The sequence below is a fragment of the Halyomorpha halys genome, unplaced genomic scaffold (assembly GCF_000696795.3).
Source record: "Halyomorpha halys isolate HHAL.00 unplaced genomic scaffold, Hhal_1.1 Scaffold689.1, whole genome shotgun sequence".
NCBI classification, from domain to species: Eukaryota; Metazoa; Arthropoda; class Insecta; order Hemiptera; family Pentatomidae; genus Halyomorpha; species Halyomorpha halys.
Window position 1 is genome coordinate 572,835 of NW_027113663.1, and position 19,283 is coordinate 592,117.

At 32.1% G+C, this 19,283-nt stretch overlaps 1 protein-coding gene across 4 annotated transcripts in view; it reads left to right on the forward strand.

Moving 5' to 3' along the window:
• The window catches only part of LOC106685400 (Extracellular sulfatase Sulf1), a gene marked incomplete in the record, with an annotated part of 308,543 nt that overhangs the window by 216,699 nt on the left and 72,561 nt on the right, over positions 1–19,283 (forward strand). For all 4 annotated transcript variants that reach the window (XM_067051057.1, XM_067051056.1, XM_067051055.1 and 1 more), the window contains 2 exon segments: positions 716–867; positions 8,338–8,507. In XM_067051057.1, the coding sequence (XP_066907158.1) occupies positions 716–867; positions 8,338–8,507 (322 nt within the window).

Sequence of the window (19,283 nt, forward strand, 5' to 3'; positions counted from 1 at the left end):
AAACAGTACAGATACGTGGGTAGGGTTAGGAAATAGCGCTTCCAATAATGAATTTTAGCCAAAGTATCAAAACTTTAGAAACTCGTTTTCATACAGCCATAATATTTTATTTGAATGAATTATTTTAAAAATAATTTTTAGTTTTTTTACAGTATTTTTTTTTTAAATAAAGTTACTATAACATCAGATAAATCATATTAATATTTCATAAACATCAAACATAAATTAAAAAATAAGGTGCATATTTTTTCCCTCACTTTTATATATTTGCGATACTTGATATCTTTGATTGAATAGTTTTAGTAAGAATTATAAAAATCGATTGAATAGGAATAATGAATAAGTTAAGAACCTTTGACGTCATTAAAGTTTAGTAGATCATATTTGGAAGGAGTTAATCAATGAAACATATAGCAAACATATCTTTTTATGTTCTCAAAGTGCCGATGTTTTGGACTAATTTTACCTGGGAAGTGAGAGCAAATCATAAAAAAGATATGAGAGAAAATGGACTCAATTTGTAAAACAAAACATTACGATTATTAATATCACAACAAACATATTAATGAATATACTGTAATTTCAATAAGTTGGAATCCTAAGATTTGTTTTTTGTAATATACTATTAACCATATTCTTGCAGCTATATTTTAATTATTATTATAAATTATAGCACAGTATACTTGATGCATTAATATATTTTTTTATTTTTCAGGTTACTTCGGCAAGTATCTGAATAAATACAATGGGAGTTACATTCCTCCTGGATGGCGAGAGTGGGGCGGCCTCATAATGAACTCTAGGTATTACAATTATTCTATCAACCTCAACGGGAAGAAAATCAAGCACGGCGACGATTATTTTAAGGTATTTATATTTATATAATAATATTCCATAATATATAAATTTAAAAATTTGTAGTGAATATATTATAAAAAAATAAAAAATTCACATTTCATATATATGTACTATTTTTTTCTAATTAATATCTGGTATGAGTCTTTAAGACTTAAGAAATCCAGATTTTATTTTCTGAATTTTAAACAAAAAGTTCTCTTCTTCCTCTAATTAAAAAAAAAATTGACTTTTTGTAATTATTAAATTAATATTGTTACTAGTTTTTTTTTTTACTAACTATTAATAATCCTTAAGCCAACTAATAAGAGTTCGAGAAGTTGACTGAAACGTATAAGAGAGGGTTGTATTATGCTGCAAAATCTTGAGGATTAGCTTTTGACCTTCATTTGACCAAACGTATTATTATTACTGCTTGCCACGTACATAATTTCAAACCAATCCAATCCACATCATATTTAGAATAAACAATACAATTCATTCAGGGACTCTGTTGAATATACCTCAAATATACAAGCCAGATTTATAAAAATAAGCAACCATGAACTGTGCCATCAAATACGGATTATAGGGAAAACTGCTAACATGGTACTAATATAACAATGAAAACAAAATTATAAATATACCTAAAATTTACTACTGTATAAAAAAATATACAATACGTTAATGTGATAAATGTTTCATCACACATGATAATCTTTGGAAGAAACTCAAAGTACCCAATGGTGGTACTTCAGTCATTTCTTTAAATTAGGAAACCCCATGGCCACCTTCATTTCAGACCCCTCGGAAGATTATCAGGGATTGTAAAGGATGCGAAATTGAGAACTAATGCGTTTGGGTGGGTAATGATCAAGGATTTTACGGAGGATTGGTATATATTTAACTTGAATACACATAAAATGAAAAAGCGAAAACGTAATAAATCAAATAGTGCATACTATCAGAATTCACCAATATGACTGGTCAGAAAGTCAATAACAGTGAAATAAAACTTTGGATAACTCAATTCATTCTTGTTTAATGACTCTTTTTTTTCGGGTGAAAATTTGAATACACGAATTATGCTACAGTTTTGGGATAAATACATTTTCTCGTCGTGTATTTAAATTACCCTGTTATTTTTAGGAAGTAAGATTAATATGAACTTTCAGGCTCGGGCGATAAAGTTGTTTTCCTCAATGAGAAAACATTTCTGCGTGACCCAACTTTGATTTTAAACTCTGATACATTAATACAAGGCACTTGGGACACGATGACGCAACTCTGTTCCCACAATATGTATTCATACCGCGGCTCCATTTAATATGCCTTAAACTACCCGTGTACTACACACCGACCCTATAAACTTTATAACCCGATAAAACACCTTACATTTTATGAAACCCTTAAATTTGCTCCCATGAGAACCCTTCTCTATGAGGCTCAGTGATGAAACTCGGTGGGATAACCTCGGCTGAAATCTCGACCACACCTCAGGAATCTAGCTACTGCATTGAGTCACGTATTTTATGGATGGCATTGAAGGTCAAAAGAATCTCGTCCTATTTTCGCGTGTTTGTAATGGTTGATGAATTTAGATTTATATCTTATATCTTATATCTACAGAGTTACCGCTTTCAAAATCGTAAATTTTGTATTCAACTAAAACGCGTTTCTAAAGACACTTTTAATTTAACCCTGGCGAAACAAAAAATACAAACTGAATTACTTTTTTTTTTTTAAAACCACCTTTATTATTATATACGTTTAATACGTACATACCTATTACAGGGAAATGATATATGTATAAGAGTAAGATATTGCCTTGGATTGCTTTGTGGCATTATAAGGTTAGTTGCAGGGTCCGATTAAGGGAGTTGATCATGTAGCTAACGCCAGCGGATTATTGGAACGGGGAGGGACCGTTCGGCAGGTGAGGTGTGAAGAAAGACGGCTTTATACTACTGAGTCCCTCATCGAAGACGCCGAGCTCTGCTATCTCCCAGGCCTTAGTGGAGGGGTGATATCTCGAAACAGAGAGTTAGAATGAGCATTCAATCCATCAAAAAATTTGATGTGCTTGCGACTTATAAACTCCGGCACAATGGTGAGTTGGAGCTCTTCACGTATGACACTATTCTTAGCCCTCTGAAGCTTAGTCCCCCTGACGATTCGTCGAAGAACGGATCCCTAAAAAACCTGCAGTCTGGTCAGCGTTGTCTTGTAGAGGTGTCTCATTAAAGGTGCAACATGGAGAAGAGTCGGTCTGGTTATCGCATTGTAAATTTGTAGCTTCAGGCGAAGTGAAAGCTGCGGTGAAGTGAGCAGATGGTGTTGCCTGTAAGATTTAAGTCGGGCCAGCTTCAACTCAATTACTAACTAATTAATCACACTGAATAACCAAAAATAATTTCTTAATTCGTGGATAGGTGATAAAATGCTTAAATATCAGGTTTATTGAGAAACATATGCACGCGTAAACCAAAATAGTTGATGGAATATGATGAAATAGGCACAGGAGCCCTTCCGTGATAATTCCAAACATGCCTCCTAATTCGAGCGAAATCATGTTTTCACATTTAAAAATAAAATTATGCATGCATATGCCAGAGAAGTGCAAACCTATTGTAATCGATATGAAACCAACTAGGTAGCATCCTACATCTAACAAACCACCCATGTTCTTTCCTTATGGCAACATTCCATTACCATCCTTTTCCTGAAACCTGGCAAACTTCCAAACAGCATAACATCTTTAAGACCATTCTGCCTTCTCTCCATCCTTTCAAAAATCTTTCAGAAGATCCTTCTTAAAAGAATCCTACCCGTAGTATAATCTTTTAATCTTCCTTCCCATTAGTTTGGATTTCTCAACATTCTACTGTTCAGCAAGGACTTGGTGTTGTTGACCATATTTCTGCAGCCCTGGAGAGCAAACAGTACTATTCGGGGGCATTTTTGGACATAAAAGCCTGCGCTATGTCCAAAAATGCCCCTGTTTGCTCTCCAGGGTTGCAGAAATAAGGTCAACAACACCACGCATGGCAAGTCCTTATACCTCGTACTCCGATCCTACCTCTTGGACCGCTCTTTTCTATTAAAGATATTATTTTAGTTTAAGTTTATTTTTTTTGTATTTATTTATTATATGTTCTCTTATATTTCTCATTTAGTTATCATTTAATTAATATATTTGTAAATATGGTGAGAATAAACTCTATGATCTATTTTACCATCGGCTAAACATATGACAGAATGAACTGTAAAACAATAAAAAAAAAGTTTGGGGTAGTTCAAAGAAGATGAGAAGCAACCTGCAAAGTCGCTAAAAATTTCATAAAAATTCGATTAAGGTTTGACAATGCTCAAACACAAATTTGACTACAGACAGACACGGAACCAAATTTGTTCGTTGATGTCTACAACGTGAAACCCGAATGAAAATTTTCGATTCTGAGGACTTTTTTTTTTAAATGAACAAAAAGCTTAAGGTAGTGAGGAAGCAATAATTAATCTAGAATATAAAAAACGGTAGAAGGATAAGTCTGACACAAAAAGGAAAAGATTTTATCTATTCTAAAAATTATAAAAGGCCTTGGAAAACAACCTGGACAAGAAAATGTCGCTTCCTTTCAGAATGACCCTTCAATGCTGAACACTTCTGTGTGGATGGATTTAATCGGACATAATAATGTGCTTGCTCATAAGTTAAAATAAATTTGCCGAGTTTTTTTAATAAGGATATAATAGCCAGCTTTTACCAAGAGCTCATCAACATTCAAGCAAAATGACTCTCATATTTTTAGATTCATCAAGATCAATTCAAGATTTCATTACACTAATTTTTATCAAATTCTATTTTATTTTTACATTCACGTACATGTATATGGTAGATCTGGTGAAGGGAAGTATTGCGATAGTACTAAATTTCGAATTTGAGTTTTTAAAACATTTTTGAGGTGGCTCATGAGTCCAAATAACCAAATCTTGCAAAATGGCCTGCGTGTCAAAAAAACCGAACGAGCAGTACAAAACTGAAATTATATATTTAAAGCGGGTATCTCTGAGATGTACTTTTTCGATAAAATCGATAAGCAGAAGTACCGCTTTATATGATCGATTTTCTCAAAACTGATTTTAATCAAACTCGAAATAATATAATTAATACACCAGTGCAAAACTAAACGTACTCTCATATCCTTCGTCGTAAACCTACTGACTGCCCTACAGTTTCATTTAATGATGTTACTCTTACCCCTGTTGAAAGGATCCGCTACCTTGGACTACATTTGGACAAACGATTAACCTGGAATCCTCAGATGAGACTGAAAAGACAGGAAACTGCACGTCGATTTCGACCATTACAGCACTTACTAGACAAATGGTCTAAACTTCCAACACATTACAAAAGACTGATCTACATGACTGTAATAAGGCCAATCTGGACATATGGAGTTGAGCTTTGGGGCTCCACTAAACCTTCGAATTCCTCTCGTATTCAATCCTTACAATCCAAAATCCTTCGTAAAATCCTCAATGCTCCTTACTTTGTCACAAATAAAATCATACATAAAGACCTTAATGGCCCCTATGTAACCGATCTAGCCCGAACCAGATATCATTTCTTCCATTATAAACTCCCTAACCATTCAAACTCCCTAACCATTCAAACCCCCTAGTTTCTAACCTTGCATCCTCTTCCATTCCTTACAAACCTCCGAGGCGCCTGAAAAGAAGATGGCCACGAGACTATCTAATGTAAAATGTCATTAGAGTGCTACCAATGTGTAGTTTCTCTACAAGCCTGTAACACTCTAATTTAACTTAGGATCAGATTTACTAAATATATTATAATGTACAGTTGTAAATAGCAATAAATAAATATTAAAAAAAAAAAAACTTTCATATCAACTAGGTCTACATTGGCACAATATAATACGGCTAAATTGCCTAATTTTCAAATTATCTTCATTTAAGCATATCTTCAATTAACCATTTTGAATTGTTTTTAAAAAATGTATAACTGTGAAATATGAAAGAATTCGATAATTAACGAACCATGAAAAAATAGAGACAGGAAAACCGGAGAATGTCGAGCGTACCCGATCTCTCCCAAATTTTAGGGGTTCTACATTTTTATGGTTACAGATGTGACTTTTGACCGACCAATCCAAACCATCATTTTCTATGAAATGCAACCGTATAGGAAGATGATGTTCTAAGTTCTACCCTCGTTGAGACCTGCTTTGACTCAATAATTGGTGGACGGTGGAACCCGTCGCCCGGGGAGCTCTTGCACCGTAGGGCAAGGCCAACTTGGGCCGAGGTGCATAATCAAAACAAAATTAGAGGCAGGATTTTGTTCTTGTTCCTCTTTGAGAAGAAACAGGAGCAGGGCTGTTTCAAGTCCGCCGCTTGTTTATACCATGCTCAACAGATTATTAACGGCCTCGGATGTTGATTTTGGAAATTGAAATCGCCCTTGGTCATTCTTATTTTCTAACTGACCTTTAAATTATCCCAGGAATAATAAAAAAAAATTGTGGTATAATAAATAGGAAACAAACACATAGAAATTTAACAACACTAATATACCAATCAGTGAACGTTGTATTTCTGATTTGTTGTGGAAGATTACATTTTTCTACAACTAAATATTTAATTGGATCGGTTCAGTATTCTGGAACAGCGGTTCCCAAAATTAAAAAAAAAAAAAAATCATGGCACCCATGTTGATCTAAAAATCATTTCTTGGCACCCTTCTTGAGCTAACAAAAATTATGCTTAAACCGGTCGAATATGTAGGAAATTAAAAAAAAAAAAATGTAAAGTAAAACAGCTTGGTCATCAATGCCTGTTGGTAATTGGTTTCGGTAAGGAACCGAAACCCAGAGAACCGGTAAGCCCCAGACCCATAGGTGCCAGCCAGAGTTAACAAGGCGTCCAAGTCTCAACATGCCAAGAGGTTACACTGTTGTTCATGGTACAAGGATCAGGGAATAGTTCTATTTACATTGGAATATTCCACCTGTGTTTACAATTGTATATTCATGAAACAGGTAATTTTTTATGATAAATTGATAAATATGATATTTGATCATAAAAATGTTTTAAAAATTAAATGGTTAATTCAATAACTGTTATTTTTATTATTTAAAAAACAGAGAAAAACCTATCTCTTCTTTACTTCCTCACATAATTAAAGTGATTGGCCAAAAAAAAAAAAAAAAAAAACAAATCCTCTTAATTTAACTGTTACAGAACCCTCCTATTGGTCCAAAAAAGTAATTCTAAAAATAATCGTTCCTCCGCTGTTGCCGTAATTTAGTAGTCTAAATTAAGCTGAGTATCCCTGATTATGAATCATTTTAATTAAACTTGATTTAGGGATAAAAAGTTCAATGTCGTAAATAATGGAAATATTTTCTGAAGTGGAGCAAATTAGTACAATCCTACGAGGGAATTTTAAGATTGATAGCTTCAAAAATTAATTCACTCTGTGTAAATGACTCATCCGATTACGTAAAGGGGAATATATTTTCAGTAATAACTTCATTTTAAAAGAAATGAAGAAGAAAAAACAAAGAAAAAGTACAGGAAGAAATAAGAATACGGGTTATTTGCATAGTTTTGACTTTGAATCCCTTACGAAGTAACGAGAAGAATATACCATCATCCTCTCGTATCAAATTTATTACCCTTCGTAAACAATGGCTTACGTAACGCGGGGAGAATGAATTGACATTGACCAAAAAGTTCTATCAAGAATGATATATTGCATCCATTAATTTATTTTTAATGATATGCGTGTGCTAAATGAATTTTCTTCTGTTTTTTTAATATTGTAAAAAAAAATACTTAAATCGCAAAAATAATTCAATGCAAAATGATTAAGAGAAAATCAAATAAATTAAATTCATATAACCCAGGTAGTTAGGAAAATGAAAAAAGAATGAAAAAAATACGTATAAAGAGTAAAATAATAATAAAAGATAAAGCATAAACATAATAAAGTGATTTAATAATATTTCTTCCTAATTACAAAAAAATTTTCAGAAAAATCCTCTTTCTATCTTTAAAAAAAATCTCTGAGGGTATAAGAAAAAATATACTAAATATAACAATTTTTAAATATTTAAAACTCTATCGGGAGGAAGAATGATTATATCAAAAATTATATGAGTTGTAAGTTCATAATTCATATTAAAATGGACCTTTTTTTTTTTTTTTTTTTTTTTTACCACATATTTGTATCTTTAATTTTTTTCTGAAAATAAATAATTTTAAGAATATTATATCGAAAAATGAATTTCGTAAGTGAAAGTATTGGCATATTATAAATTCACCCATTCAACAAGAACTGAAATTAGGAAATAAATTATGGATTTATTAATATGAGTGAATTATGTAAGGACTATTTCGCTTTATTATTTAATATCAGGTATAATTATCTAACATGTTACATAAGAAATGCCTAACCATTTCGTGTATACTTTTCAGGACTACTATCCGGACTTGATAGCCAACGACTCCGTGGCCTTCCTTCGGCAGTCCAAACAGTATTTCGGCCGCAAACCTGTAATGCTGGTCCTCGGGTTTCCGGCTCCTCATGGGCCTGAAGATTCTGCTCCTCAGTACTCCAAGATGTTCTTCAACATAACTTCACACCAGTAAGTAGTTTGTTTATATTGTTTTAGCAGGATTTAAATTAAATTAAATTTGCAACAGCTTAAAATGGCTTCTAAAATATTACTATTAGAAAATTGATCATATAGGATTTAGTGACAGATCTTAACGGTCATTTATGTAATAATAATGTTTATAAACAAGCAGAAAAATGAAAACAGAATTTCATACCCGGATAGTTTCAATAATAGAATAGATATCCGACGATGGGGCCAATATAACAATTAGAAGAGTCAAAAATGAAATTAAAATTCGTTAGAACCAAAAGTCGATCAGCATTTAATAATAACTATTAATATTAGGCCAAAATATTAGAATATGTATTAAAAAATTGAATAGTTTTATTTAGACTTAAATAAAAGTTAAATATTGAAATTCAGTAGCTCTAAATACTTTTTATTAAAGCATGATGAATAAATCCCACGAAAACCAGAAATCAACAGTTATACTGTCGGAGATAGGATCATTGACTTTAAGTTATTCATGGGATCCGGTGTCGTCAGAACTATGCTCCTATAGTCCGTTCAACGAAACTAAAGAAATCGAGTAAATAAGAACAAGCCGGATTGGGGGCATTCAAAAAGACACCAATTATTTGGTGTGGGGCACCTTCAAGGGAGAATGCCACCCAACCCACAGTTCAAGTTTTCATGTTTTAGACACGGATTATAGCAAAAGTTTTGCACTACCAAGACTAAAATCGTTGAACAATATACCGATATAAAATGCGAATATATAAAGGTTTTTTATTTATTTACTTCAAAATATTAAGTTATGTTTACTGCCATTAAAAAGACTAAAAAAAGACTCCCACAATGTCTGACTTGGTATTTATCATGGATAGCAACGAAATACAAAGAACTCAACTGTATTTCTTTCTAGGATTCTTAACAGACTTATAAAACATTATTGGTTATATTGCTAAGTGTTATGAGATACTCCTAACCGTCCAACATTGAAACAATTTTTTTCCTTACTGTCTAGTGTAGTAAGAAAAGGGTATAAGTCGAATACTAGTCTACACAATAACCTTGGCATTCCATGCATATTATAGAATTCGTATTTACTGTTAAAACTATTTTTACGGGAGAATCACTTATCATTGCATTCCACTGATATAACAGCTGAGAACTAGAAACTTTCAACTAAATTGAGCATTTTAATTTCCAATGATGGGTATGCGTGTGTGGTAAATTTAAGTCTTAATTTTTACAAAATAAATAAATTACCGCATCATTCTAGAGACATCGAAAAAATTCATTAAAAAAACATGTAGATATCCTACAATTCAACCGTATACACGAAATGCCTTTGAAATGATGTGTTATTTGTTTATTTATTTTTTAAAATAGTAGTGTTGTACTATGAGGTATCACAGAATAAGGGACAATATGGCCTAATTTAGGAATTAATGTAATGCTAATCATAGTAAAACATATCTTTTCAGTTGCATAGAAACAATTTATTTATAAAGAACTTATTCGTACTTCATTCTAGACTATTTTACAGATTTATAAATTGTGTAATTTTGGTTTAAACCTTTGGTCTTATGGTACAGAGCTATATACCATTACCAAATTGTCCAACATTAAACATTTTTTTCCTTCTTGTCGTGTGAACTAAGAAAAACCCTTTTGTACCCTCAAAAAACGCATTTTTTAAATTCCAATACCAGTCTACACAATAACCTTGGCATTTCATACGTAACAACGAATGCCGTAGATACACTAACAACTATTTTTACAGCAGAATCACTCCCCATTGCAATTCCTCTAACATAAGAACTAAAAACTTGAGACTAACATATAAACTGGGAATTATTTTAATTTGAATATGCGATTGCGTTTTAATATATAACAGCAACTTACTATTGGCTAAGCTGTGATACTTTTTAAATCTTTATAATTTAAAAATAAATAAATCAACGCAGTATTCTTGAGACATACTGAAGGAATTTTAGAAGTCAGAAAAAAATAACATGTAAGTATCTATATTAAAGTATAATAGAATATTTAGGACGTAATGTCTGGAATGATACATTCACATCAAATAGGTTAAAAATTTAATTGTGAATTTTTGCGAACTTACTATAAATATATTATATAAACATTTTTTTTTTTTTAATTTTTAAATACTGCTACTAAAAAGTGAGTTGTCTTCTTACTTCAAAACAATGTTTTGATGTCTTGGTGATATCATGAAATCGTTTGTAATTAGTGAACTGCCTTCATCAAATGTCTAAAGTCAGCTTGTGTAGTTGACGTGTTAATTAATTTACTTGATAGCTACATTATAGGGTGATACCACGTTTCATTACTAAGATCACAACTTGGAGGAACTGGTTCCATCAAAATTCAAACAAGGTTTTGAAGAAGCGCGAATAAGTTTGAAAACAACTTTGAAAGGCCGCTCGTTTTTTATATTCCCCTTCTCAATCTCATCCAGAGCCCCGGAGGAAGACTGTCAGGGAGTGTTCAGGATTCTCGATGAGTCAGGGTAACCGTTCTACAGAACCTGCCGGTGGCCAGTCATTCTACTGGGAATGTTTCGTATAAAGGATTGTGATGAGCAGCGGCATTTTCGCAGTATCAGCTCATCTGAGGCCTCAAAGGCAAACGATGACAAGGTGGTCAGGAATTTCGCCCCTCAAATTTGTTTTATCTGTTTATCGCTTCCTAGGCTAAAGTTGACAATACGGATTCTTCAAACATTCATACCTTTTAAAAAAATTGTCCTTTCTGGACCCTGTTATTGATTTGTTTTTTCTTATTTTTAAAGGTAGTTACAAAACATTGTAACTTTGATAATTTAATATGTATATGAAAACATTTATTTTTAAATTAAAGAATAAAAAAAAAAAAGGATTTTTAGAAACAAAACGAATCAGCTTTTTTAATTCGTGAAATCTACGTTATCAATATTTTTTTCTGTAGTATTAAATAATAATAATAATAACAATAATAATAATGAAGGTCTAACGAACCCGAAGGTTCGATGCCGATACCACTAAATGCTCTCTGCATACATTCTTCCAGTGATGCCTTTCCAAACCTAATTCCACAGAGTCAGCTTCAAATTCAGTTTAGTAACATTTTAGGGATTCGCTCGTTACTTAGCCCTACAACTTATACACCGTAATGCTATAACTTGAATTATATTTACCGGGTGTAAGTCCCTTAATTTAGCGTTATGTAATCTTCTAAATTGTTCCGTTAATTCATCCTATTTCGGTCCGAATATTTTGCGTAATACTTAATTTTCGAAAACCTTAAGGCTCTGTTCATCCCTTAGTGTAAGAGGCCCTGTCTCGCATCCATAAAGAACAGTGGGAAGAATGATAGTTTTGTAAATTCTAATTTTTCCATAGAAAGCGCGAGCTAAGCAGTTTCGAAATTTCGAAGCAGTTCCTCTCGGCTAAGTCCAATGGACTAGCTGGCAAACAATGAGAGCGGCCCTCCCAGGCTTGCTGGTATTGTGACGTAGAATTGAACGCCCTACTCTCATATTTTTTTAGTTCACAAAACAGTCTGTAGTATTAAAACAGTTACATTATAAAAAAATGTTAGTGAGGCAAATTATAGTGATTATACTACCTTTATTAATTTGTTAACTCGAATAGAACAATTTACAAAATAAGAATCCTCCTAAGAATCTAATCCTATTTAAAAAAATAAACTTTAAAAATGCAGCAGATATTTTCAATACGTTTGCACTTCATGGTTCCGGAAATGTTATTCCCAAGAATCCGTAAATCGATCACTTAGAGCATGTCTTAGAAAATAAAAATATATTATTTTCTTCAATATCCGGTGATTCTTCCAAGTTGTTCGATAGTGCAAAATTTCTAGTTTCAGATTACATAGCAAGCAGGAAATATTTTTTCCAGTGTAATTTAAAAAAAAATTTTTTAAATTTATTTACTGATATTTACAACTGTACATAAATGCATCAAATAAATTTGAGAAAATCATAATCGTATGGTACAAGTATGTAGAGAAACTATCCAATGGTAGCACTCTAAAAACATTTTTACAATATAAGGTCTCGAGGCCATCTTCTTTTCAGACGCCTCGGAGGATTGTCCGGAATAAAAGAGGAAGCAAGATTAGAAACTAATGGGTTTGAGTGGTTAGGGAGTTTGTGATGGAAGGATTGATATCTGGTTCGGGCTAGATCGGTTACAAATGGAACATTAAGGTCTTTGTGGATGATTTTATTTATTAGGATTTTACGAAGGATTTTGGATTGTAACGATTGGATACGAAAGGAATTCGAAGAATTCAACGCCGTATGTCCAGATAGGCCTTATAATTGTCATGTAAATCAGTCTTTTGTAATGAATTGGAAGTTTGGACCGTTTGTCTAGTAAGTGCTGTAATAGTCAAAATCGACGTGCAGTTTCCTGTCTTTTCAGTCTTGTGTGAGGATTCCAGGTTAGTCGTTTGTCCAGATGTAGTCCAAGGTAGCAGATCTGTTCAACAGGGGTAAGGGCAACATTATTGAAGTGTACTGTAGGACAGTCAGTAGGTTTACGACGTAGAGTAAAGGTAATTTGATGGGATTTGTTGGAATTCATTTTAAATTTTTAAATAATTTCAAAATGTTAAAAATAATTATTATAGTTTTATTATTTTTAACATTTTGAAATTATTCTAAAATCGATTAATTAGTATACTATGAAGTAACGATGTTGTAGTATCTCAGAGAACGATAAAGTGTTTCTTTAGTTGAGAAAGAAAATAATTCACACTAAACTTCTTTTATTATTATTTAACCTTTACTAATAATCCTATTTCATAAGATAGACTGCTAAGGCAGAGCTATAAATCGCAGACCAGTTATCTAAAATTATGCCATAAAGAACGGGAGCCATATACACCCTAGCCAAATATAGTTTTAAAGATATCCCTTCTGAATGCCTAACCTATAAAGTTCCCGAAATCCGTCTCCATAAAGTAGCTAATGTGAAGCTATAAATAATAAGATTACGTGGTCTGGAAGCGGTGGTCGGTGGCTGTCGTGGCTCCCGGCTACTGATACGCTCCCCGCACAGGGCCTATAAAAACCTGCTACTTAATCCGATTTTAATAAAACTCAAACGCTTGCTATATACTGCTCCGGTAACTGCTAAACCCTTAACTATCGTGCTTTTCTTTTTTTACATTCGTAATCGATGAACGTTTTTTGCCTCGACAGGTGATAAATGTTTACAGTTGATTCTCTTGTACACGATGCCTTGTATATTTTCGTATTACTAATACTACAAGTAGAAAAAAACTACTAGAAGTAGAAAAAAGTCAGTTATTTCAACCCAATTTTCGATTAATTTAATGAAAAATCTTCATAATCAATACTCAAAATTAAAGCATCAAAAAATAAAAGAAAATTAAAATCTGTACCACTAGAACCCATGAAGAGTCAGGGTGTTTAAGTAAGGCGCCCCCTCACTTCTGAAAAGAAATTCATGATGCCATCTAGTGGCAAAGATAAGCGATACGAAGCCTGGGCGGCCATCTTGGTCCTCAAAACAAAGCGGTTAGTACCAGAAAAGAAGCCATCCTGACCTGGACATGAGAAGAAGAGTACAGAACTCTTCAAGAAGGTCTCTTCTCATAATGATGAGGGAGTAAATCCTTCGACTCAGGCGAGAGAGGCGGCGGCGTCAGGAGGATGAGAAAAGAGAACCCTCCTTCCATAATCACATTCACATCAGAACCAACCATCTAGCTCCATATAATCAACCAAGTAAACTGTAATACCTTCATCAATTAATGTAATAAAACCAAATTTACAACTAACCAACTAACATATATTGTAATCACTTTGCTCAAACTCTACAGCTAAGAGAATAGATGTTATTTCATTTTAAAACCATTATATCAAGTTATTTAAATACAGTCCACTCCATTATTACCAGCAAGCTATCAGTAATTCCTTAATTTAAACCAGCTTACCAGCACATAATAATTAATTTGGGTAATATCCCCCAATTTTGACTCCGGGGAATACCTAAATTAAACACAGGGGTTTAGTATTTTGTGAGGAAGTACTGTTACTAGACCAACGGTTGTGCAATGTGGTCAGAATCACGCTCGACAGCCAGATTTTTACCCATTTAAGGGTACCCAATTTGGCTGGGTGGAATACTGGTCTCTAGAACCCACAGGATTGACTCACGGTTACAGGGTAACAGAAAACAATTTTCTGCCCAGCCAGATTCGAACCCGGGACCTTGGAGTTACCGCACTCCCAACTGCTATAGTTAGAAAAATACAAAATGGTAGCTCTTCAAATCGTAAAAAAAAATTTCATTTGCAAATCCATACCATTAAAACTACCTTCTACACTAGAAAATCAACTAGAACATTATTTAAAGTAGAGTATATTTACTTAAATATGAGCTCCAACAGAGCTCTTTACGTTCAATAGTTGCCGAGATACAAGCACCGTATTGAAGAAGGTGCATGATAGATGCGACACCTGAGACCTTTGTGATCCTTTCCCTTGTAAGGATACGTCAGGATATGGCCGCCCTCGTCGGATGGCCCGCTGACCTTTCACGGACCACCGCCAATAACATTTACATCGTATCTAACTCACCTTCATGTTCCACTATTTATAGAATATGGTTTGTTCTACATCCTGTAACAAACGGTACATTTTTTGATAGATAACATTTAGGTAGAATGTCAACATGTAAGTGGAACTAGGTTACGGCATATGTGCTCTGCCAAAGAACAAATGATGAGTTCTTATTTAAATAACCAAAATTATATATAAATTTTATGTATTGGAAATAGACAAAGTCAGCATTTAGGAATGAACGTATAACAAATATTTTTATTCGAAAGGCATTCTTGAGATCATATAGGATTTAACTATGTAAAAAAAAACCATAAACACTCTACAGATCCATATTTTCGATTCCTTTCTTCTATATCCATAGAGATGACCTGTGATGACCTCAGTATCTCATCTATAAACGTGGATAGCATACCTGTGTCTTTCATCCATGATTTAACGTGCCATAAGAAAATATCAGTGATTTGTCCTTTAAAAGCTTTAACACAGACTAAGTGTCCATGAATCGGTGTGGATAATCTGTAAAAGGACTCATCGTGTGATGTCAATGGCAACCTCGCTTTTTTATCACTACTAAAACAATTAATTATAAATATGTTTTTCAAAATTTTAAAAGAAATTTTGTCTTATCAATATCATATTCGCTGACCGTCATATTTTTCGATAAAAAATACGGATCAAGATTTATATATCCGGATATATAAATATATCCTTTTGTATGTGATTTATTTATTTTAATCTTCTTTCTCTATTGTATAGTACTGAAAACCAACGTCACATTCCTGAACTCCCGAAGCCCATCACTCCCTCATCCTTCGTTCTGTTTCTTCTTCATATATTTTTTCCAGCATTCGTCTGGTATATGGACATGGCCGAAGCTAATGTTATTTGATACGTTCTATATCTCACCTAGTTGTATTTATTTTGGCTCATATATTTTTTTTAATTTGGTTTTGAACTCCCAAGATTTGTAGTACCGTCAACAATGGGAAGTATGTATTCATATGCACAATAATATTTGAATCGTTGGAAAATATGTCCCAACCCAATTTAAACTATTTTGAGAGAGTTGAAAATTTGAAATTGAAATTGAAAAAGTTGAAACAGCTTGCTCAATTTATGCTTACCACCTGCAAGCATCGACCACTTCGGTTTTATCTCCTTTCGAATCAAATAATTTTCTTGTTTAACTTCCCTAGTTCTTGAAGGATGAGAAAGTTAAAGAACACGAAGGTATATAACATAGTACATTTGCAGCACTGTTTCTTTTCCACTATTATGTTTCTGAATGAGCTAATCAAGATATGATGATTTCGAATGTTTTTGTACGATTTCCACAAAAGTTTTTTATTTAACAAAAATCCATTTCATGATCTTTACTTTTGGAAGCGTTACTGGTAACTTTTTTTTGGCTTAGAATCTATTTATCATTGATATTTTAATTATTAAAATTAATAATTAGTTCAGATAAATTTACGATTTGCAACATATACACTCCTTTCAAGTCCATTTCCTAAACTTTGTCTATATTAAGGAAGATGACCTCTGGCACAGCCTATTGATCGGTAAAAAGCAAATTACGACAGTGTTTGGGAAGGATCTAGAAACACGACAAAGCACTATCGAGCCCATGTCAAATTGATCCCTGATTAATTAATGCCCTGGCATCAGAAGGAGACCTGCAAATATTAGCTATACTCGATAATCGATATTATCAAAGATTCATTCCAACTTGCGAAAAAAACAAAAATATTGAGATCATCTTCATATTCAGAAGTCACTATTAACTCCAACTGCCAATTTTTAATTTACTTATTCACTTTTTAAAAAAATCCATTACTACGATGAGGCTCATTTTGTTAGTCATATGTCCTTGTAAATGTACCTAGTTTCTTGTAAAAAAATTTTTAATATCAATAAAAACTTAATGAGAAATAATATTATCAATAAAATTAATTTAAATAGTCCAATAGGCATTGCATTAGAGACATTAAACCATTTACATATAAATTTAAGGCGATGAATCTTATTTCCAGCCAATATTAAGGAAGACATATGTAACAAATTGTAGATGCCTTCATATACAAATTAAGTAAGAAAATTTTTCTTTACTAAATTCTTAATCTTCATTCGCACCTGTCACAGATAATAAGGGATTGATTTGATGAATGGTGGAGGGCATTGAAGGCTAGTGAGAAACAACACTGCTCATCAAAGTCATTAATGGCGAACTGCATAATCCTCCAAAACACAAATTCAGCAACTTTATAAAGACGAGCAAAACACATTTTTTTTTATACTTCAAAATAATGGGATACTTCTTGCAGATTTTCAGATTATGAGTAAAAATGTGTATCATTTTTATTTCATTAAATCCAGATAGCAAATATTGAATCAGAAAAAAAATTAGATAGGAGGTTTTGGAAGTTCACATTCGATCTCGTTTTTTATTCAAGTATTACAGGATAGCATTTTATTTACAAATTTGATAGGAAATAATTTTTATCTGTTCCTAACAAACGTAGATATAACTTCATCTAATTTGTGACTGACTGTAATGATCAAACTGTACCAAGTAATTTGTTAGTCAACAATCATTTCAAACCTAAAATATCATTATGTTGTCAATTGTTTTTTTCTAATTTATTGAACTGAGAAAACCTCATATTTATGTAGTTGTCTTTCAATTTAAATACAGGTAAAAAATAAATTCGAAAAGTGAAAATATATTTTTTTTTAATTAACAGGTTAGGTATTAATTAGAGGAATAGTTTATAGTGGAGAGAAGAGTTATTTTCATTCACCACCGTTCAAATTAATTAAAAAAATATGGACCAACTTATCAGGTTTCAGCTTTTTTTAAGAGTTATAATGAGGATTTTTTTATTTAGTGAAAGTACTAATATGTCTTCACGGACTTCGTAAAAACTATATGAAACTATTAATCAAATGGATTTAAATATAGATAAAAATCTATTTTCTCTTCATTATACATTTAATTAGGGCAAATAAACAACACTGGTTTGATTAGCGTTTTTCAATGAACTATAGGGACAGAATTAAATAATGATAAAATATTCTACACTAACTGAATGCAAATGAAATACAAAGCTGAACATTCCATTAAAGATTACTTCATTTAATGGAAGCAAAACAAGGTATGTAAAACAGCGTGAATTAATTGAACATATTTTCTCAAACATATAAGTAATAAAAAAAATTATCGAGCATACCTATGTTAGAAACAATGTTTTATCCGACTTTTACAAAAAGTATAATATCTGAAGTATCTGCGTTTCACTTTGCAATAGATCGATAGCTTAGTATTAATTTTTAAATACCTAATTAAATTAATCGTATAATTAATCCGATGATACGATTTAATTTATTAAGAATGATAATTTTCCAGTTATTATATCTTTATAACACAGTTAGTTTGATATAATTAATAGTAATAAATGTATACCAATTTTTTTTTACATTTATATCCGCTCATTATAGACAAGTTATTCCTTTATGACGTAAGGAAAAAAAATCTATCGAATTTTTATTTGAAAACTGAAGAATTTCAGCTAATTTAATGATTTTTGTTTTACTTTATCCATATTTTTGATAATTTTTTTTAACTGTCGACATATATTTATTAGAGAGAAAAACACTTTATTAAGAATGTTGTGCCGCCCAACTGCAAATGGTTGACTCATAAACAGCAAACAGCATTAGTAAAAAATAATTTGTTTTGAAACCAATAAATAGTCATTGTATAAAAATTTGATTTATATGCTAGTGATACATGTTTTTTTTTATTATTGTTTTGTTCTTTTTTCCTGTACATATTTCCAATTTAATAACTTTTACAATTTTCTCTCTTACCCTAGCATGACTTTTTTTTTTTCCGACATCAAATATAGAATAGAATTATGATCAATAGAATTTAAAAAATAAACATTTTAAATATAACAAAATTGTGAGTCACCCACAATTACATTTGATTAAAATTTAAAACAGCGCTCTATATACATGAATACAAAAATATATATATTAAAATAAAAGTAATCCAAAATCCTTCGTAAAATCCTCAATACTCCTTACTTTGTCACAAATAAAATCATACATAAAGACCTTAATGTTCCCTATGTAACCGATCTAGCCCGAACCAGATATCACTCCTTCCATTA